The sequence below is a fragment of the Hyla sarda genome, chromosome 11, assembly GCF_029499605.1.
Source record: "Hyla sarda isolate aHylSar1 chromosome 11, aHylSar1.hap1, whole genome shotgun sequence".
Classification (NCBI taxonomy): Eukaryota; Metazoa; Chordata; class Amphibia; order Anura; family Hylidae; genus Hyla; species Hyla sarda.
Window position 1 is genome coordinate 33,506,603 of NC_079199.1, and position 6,000 is coordinate 33,512,602.

The 6,000-nt window shown below is 41.1% G+C and overlaps 1 protein-coding gene across 3 annotated transcripts in view; it reads right to left on the bottom strand.

Annotated features, from left to right (window-relative positions):
* The window catches only part of FNTB (farnesyltransferase, CAAX box, beta), a 393,966-nt gene extending 388,959 nt beyond the window's left edge, over positions 1–5,007 (bottom strand). For 2 of the 3 annotated variants that reach the window (XM_056546788.1, XM_056546793.1), the window contains exons 1-2: positions 4,455–4,476; positions 4,146–4,177 (exon numbers count right to left, since the gene is read on the bottom strand). In XM_056546788.1, the coding sequence (XP_056402763.1) occupies positions 4,146–4,177; positions 4,455–4,461 (39 nt within the window). In that variant the 5' untranslated portion in view covers positions 4,462–4,476. Of the gene's footprint in view, positions 1–4,145; positions 4,178–4,454; positions 4,477–4,986 lie in introns of those variants that run through there. The other variant, XM_056546791.1, reaches the window with a different exon arrangement.
* Between the last annotated feature and the right edge of the window lie 993 nt (positions 5,008–6,000).

Below are 6,000 nucleotides of genomic sequence, written 5' to 3' on the forward strand. Positions count from 1 at the left end.
GCTGTTGGAATGCAAAGCTACAACACCCAGCATGCTTGAACAGCCAAAGCTTTCTCACTTCTGAATGACAAAGAAGCTGATCAGACATTCAGGAGTCAGTGAAAGCTGAATGACACACATAATGATAGCTATGTTGATTTGCATCCAGCTTTACTAGAAACAGATAGAAAATGTATGCATGAAAACTACTATGCAATGATTGGCAGACTGCCAGGCTGCTCCCAGACTTAAGAGCAGAAGAGTCATCACAGTGAGGAAGAGAGATGGACATGCCCCCTCCACAAGGCAAGAGCAAAAAGCAAGTGAGCAACATATAAATGCTATTTATTAGGGATATATAAGACCTAGACACATTAAAATAATATGTTCATGATCAGGATTAGATACTGAGTAACATATCACTTCTTTGCACTATGACAGGTACGCTTTAAGAGACTAACTATCTATCTGATCTAGAGCAAGGAAGTGAGGGATGGTAAGCATCAGTCTACCTATCTACTCATCTACCCCCCCCCCCCCCCCTTATTAAATACGTAGGTAGGCTGATTAACCCCTCCCCCTCCATATTAGATAGGTAGATAGGCGGATTAACCCCTCCCCCTCCATATTAGATAGGTAGGCTGATTAACCCCCCCCCCCTATATTATATTGGTAGATAGGCTGATAAATATGGAGGGGGTGTTAATCAACCTATCTACCTATCTAATAGGAGGGGGAGGTAATCAGCCCATCTATCCATTTAATATGGGGGGGGGTAATTAGCCTATCTACCTATCTAATATGGAGGGGGGTAAATCAGCCTATCTACCTATCTTATATGGAAGGGAAGGGGTTAATCTGCCTAACTACCTATATACAGGGTGGGCCATTTATATGGATACACCTTAATAAAATGGGAATGGTTGGTGATATTAACTTCCTGTTTGTGGCACATTAGTATATGTGAGGGGGGAAACTTTTTAAGATGGGTGGTGACCATGGTGGCCATTTTGAAGTCGTCCATTTTGAATCCAACCTTTGTTTTTTCAATAGGAAGAGGGTCATGTGACACATCAAACTTATTTGGAATTTCACAAGAAAAACAATGATGTGCTTGGTTTTAACATAACTTTATTCTTTTGTGAGTTATTTACACGTTTCTGACCACTTATAAAATGTGTTCAATGGGCTGCCCATTTACAGTTTACAGTTGAGTGAGAAAGGGTGACTGATTATGAGCTCCGCTGGTGACACGGACAGATACAAACGATTACAAAGTTGTAATACCTGCGCTCCAGCCGGACACACCAGCCGCTCTCTGCTTATGTCCCTGCTGCCGGCGGGGCTGGGATTCGCATTGTGGGATGCGCCAGCATGCGAATTCCAGCCCGTCACTCTCCTTCCTCATCTTCTGCCTTTCCATGTCCCCCATAGCCCCGGCGCATGCCCCCGCCTCCTAGGGCACGCGCTCGCCGGAGCTCTTTCACTTAAAGGGCCAGTGCTCTATTAATCAAGAGTCTACACCTGTCCCCTGTCCTTAAATATCAGCTCCTCCCTTGTTTCCCTGTCGGATGTTTGGTTACCTTGTACCATAGTGAAAGTCCAGTGTCCCTGTTAACGTGTGCCTGTTCCTTGCTACCTTACCTCCCCTGCACCTGTGTTACCTGCCCTGACCTACTGCCATCTTGCCACGTCCTGCCAGTCTCATTCTGTGCCACGCCACTTCCCAGCTACCTGTGTGGACGAGTCGTGCCAGGGGTAGCAACCTAGGTGCCGCCTGCCGCAGCAACACCATCCCGCTTTGCGGCGGGCTCTGGTGAAAACCAGCTGCACCTTAAGACTCCGCTCCCTGGCACAGTTCACGTCCTCATCCACATAGGCCCGAGATCCACCACCTGCTGTGTCCCGTTACAAAAGTGTACTACAATGTGGAATATGTTGCCACTTTTTGACAAATGGGATATAAAAAAAAATTGTAACTGTATCTATTAATGCTGTATTTGTATAAGAAATAAATAGTATCTCATTGAATAGCTTTAGTAGAACTCTGTCACTGGATTCTTCCATTCAGGCATTATGCCTATGGCAAGGGCCAATGATAAGGAAGAGATACAAAATAAAAGTTCCTTTAGGAATAACTTTGGAGCAATTTATAATGCAACAATTGCTTTCACAACCCTCTATATGCCTACATTTATTAATAATAACAAATGTTAACAATACCATGATTTGGAAAAATTCTACAGGCAACAGGGCAGGTCCAACAAGAAAGAGTTGACTTTTACGCCTGATCTTGTATTTGTGTCTTAAAGGTCACTGGACTTTGTATTATCCTTCCAGCAATGAATGACCTTGCCCTCGGGAAATAATGACATGCAAATCTATTGTGAGCAACAAAGGTGCAAGTAAACAGTGGCTATTATTTACGGTGTTGTGAAGAATCAGTACCATCAAAAAAATTCCTGAACGTACACAAGAATATTCCTCAGTGAGCATGCAAAATCTGTAACAGAGACCCTGAACTTTACATGTAATGTGTGGTACTTGTATCCTGCATCTGTAGAGGCTTCTCAGGCATCTGTTCACAGGTAATAACTACCGTCGATGTACTGTATATACATACACACTTGAAAATGCACACAGTGATCACCACATAGGAATCATTCTTTTAGTTATGTAACATCTGCACAAACTGAGATAGCAAACAGTAATATTTCTGGGCAGGAATAATGATGTCATAATACAGCGATAAAAACAGTAATATTTGTGAGCAAGGATATTGTAACACATAGGTAATAACCACGATCATATAACAATATAGAAATAATGGTCGCAATGTTGTTTCAGTGCAGGGATGATGTACACAGTGAACATGGTCACAGACTATCACTATACTGTATATAGGGATAATTCACAAAATGATTTAACAAAAGAGGAATAACAAACACATTGATGTCACAATACATAGATAATAAACACTTGACAAGTCACAGGACAGGGCAATTACATGAGACCCCTGAGGAAGTCACCTAGAGGTGATGGAACGCATGGGGTTTAGGAGGGCACCTGTTTCATCACCTAGATTGTATACTGTCTCTGGTTCTTTTGCTTTTCCAGTGCCTACCCCTATATGTATGTGTAGGACTACCGACTGCAAGGTTGTATTATTGCTAATGACTTGCTTTGTGGTTAGGCTATAACTCATATACAAGTTCTGGAATTTATATGTGCACCAAGTTTATTATGTATGTATATGTCTATGATGCTTATGAGACAGTATAGGGGATGCTAAGTATACAGGTGCCCTGGGAGAGGTCCTAAGGGCTTCTCCCTGTTGTGGGGGGGGGGGGGGGGGGTATTTATTTGCCTTTTATAAATGGGGATCTGTCTGATTGAATGTGTTTACAATTTTTGTGCATTATCAATAAAGATTGACATGTATTTATGAGATATTGGGTGTGCGCTGTACGGTGTACTTTTTTCTTCTTTGTGGTTGTGCAATAAGGTACACGGGGGTAGAGCCTGCTTGTGGTTTAGTGTTCTGTAAGGAATGGCAATTACACACAATGATTTCGTAGTATGGTAATAGTATGGGTATAGATAGGGCCAGCCACCGCTGGATCCCCAGGCAGGCTAGCACTGCTTTTAGCTTTATACGCGGCTCAAGTGCATACAGCTGAAAACCTCCACTCAGCGTGAGCCGCATCTGTGGCCTACACTGAGAGGAGTCATGACCTCCGCCCCCATCACACAGTGCAGGTGCCGATATCACTGAACGTGGCCGGCAGTACAGCTGAGGAGATCGCTGTGTGGGCGTTTTGTGTGTAGGGGTGGGGAATGAGGAGGGATTTGGGCAAGACAGGGGTGTGACAGAGGTGGCCAGGGACAGGGTTTTATTTGGCCCTGAGTATTGTCAGTCCACCCCTAATAATGTCTAACATTGTGATGTCACAGCTCAGAACTAGGGAATACAGTGATGTCACAGCACTGGCATAATAAATAGCATTATAGTCCAAGGAATATGTACACGGGCAAAGGGGCAAGAGGAACAAATGTATCTTTTTGTGGGAGTCATTGATAAAACATTACAAACCCCCATAGACTCCAAAACACAATATTGAATTGGATGTGGTTATATAGATCGTTATCAATAATAGTTTACTTACCCTGACTGGAGGAGAAGGTAATACTTCTAGACCTGTAATAGATTATAAATAGATTATCATTAGGTCTAACCTATACAATAAAGTCTGTACCACTTTAATGCAGACATCTCTGGAGAAATCTACATATGACATTGTTATCTAATTGGTTTCCTTGTTGTTTTCTTTTTCCTTTAGCTATTGTACTCTTTGGACCTAAATGTTATTTCTGTTATTGTAAGTACAGCTATATTTTATCATAGGGTATGCTGATTAATTGCATATAACCTAAGTACTTATAATAAGACTGGACGAGAATATGATGCAACTCACTCCTCATGTAAAATATAATGTGACGTATCAGGATACACTGTGTAATTTCTGTACATTCAATTAAAAGATTGTAAAACAGAGATAATTATTGGAGTGATGTCACAGTATATGGGTTATAACTATGGCAATAAAGGTAAAGATCATGCATACAGTGATTTTACAGTGATAAGGGAACAAACACTGGGATTCTCAATCACCATTTTTACAATTGGGTAACATTGGTAAAAAAAAAATAAAAATAAATACCCAGACCAGAAACAGTACTAAATCTGAATTGGACTACCTTTCAATGATATACACTTTAAGAAATACATCTATGAGGGGGGAATTATCCAGGCTTACATGCCACTTTTCTGAAGCGAAAAAAGTTGAACTTTTTTGAGCAAGACTAAATTTGCTCAACAAGTTGTGGCTTTTCCTATTTTAAAAAAGTGTGTTGTGAGGGACCTCCATAGCAAAATCAATGTTCTCATAACTCTTTTGTTTTTGTCCTGTTTTAAAGATGACACAAGCCTATTGCCTACATATTTACCTCCACCTAGTTCTCTTCCAAAGAAGGGAGTGCTACATACACACACACGTTATACAGCACCCACAGTGCTCCAGCTCTGGGGTACTAGGCAGATCCATTTTATGCTGCAATTAAAGTCTTTGGGGGTATGTCTCTACCAGCTTAGCATATCTAGCTATTTAAACAGGTGGACCTTTATACTAATTATGTGATTAAAGGGGTAATTATCTGAAAATGTGACTTGTGAAGGCAATTGGTTACACTGGATCTTTGTAAGGGGTTTCAACGTAAAGGGGGTGAATACATATGCACTCGACACTTTTCAGCTTTTTATTTGTAAAAAGTTTTGAAATCCATGTACTATTTCCCCCCTAATTCCAAATGATGGACTAATGTGCGTTAGTCCATTACATAAAATTAAATAAATTTGAATCTATAGTTATACCTTGCTCCTAAAGGCATATCCATTTAATATATTGGTTATCCATTGGAATAACTGCAACTTAATGCTACATTTTCTCTGCGATTCTAATGTATTGTATATGTAAGGACAGCGGCCCCCTCCCCCAGCTGCTCACCAAGGATTTCATTTGGACATGCAGAGTAGAGTATGAAACATACTTTTGGTTGACGGTAATTATATCATGGAGAGTATAATGAAACAGGAAATACAGTAAGCAAGGGACAAGTATGAAGTACTGTATTGCCCTCTGAACTATCCCCCCCGGCTAAAGCAGATTTCCTGATATCATACTCCTAGAAAAATTCCACCAGCTTTTCCTGAATTCTTAAATGCATCAAAGCTTTATTTCACAGCATAACTGGGAAATTTTGGCATCACCTTTGCAGTATTATAGAATTGGTGACTTGGCAGTCCACTGTAACACTGGACCTGGTGGGTGCTGGTGGGTGCTGCAAGCCTCAGTGATTCATAGCGCCTTTGGCCAAGTCTCAGACATTTGTGCTATTTGGTAACAGTCTCTATCAAATATTTTCTCAAAAATGCCAAACAATATTGTGCAAAATGCTGGACAC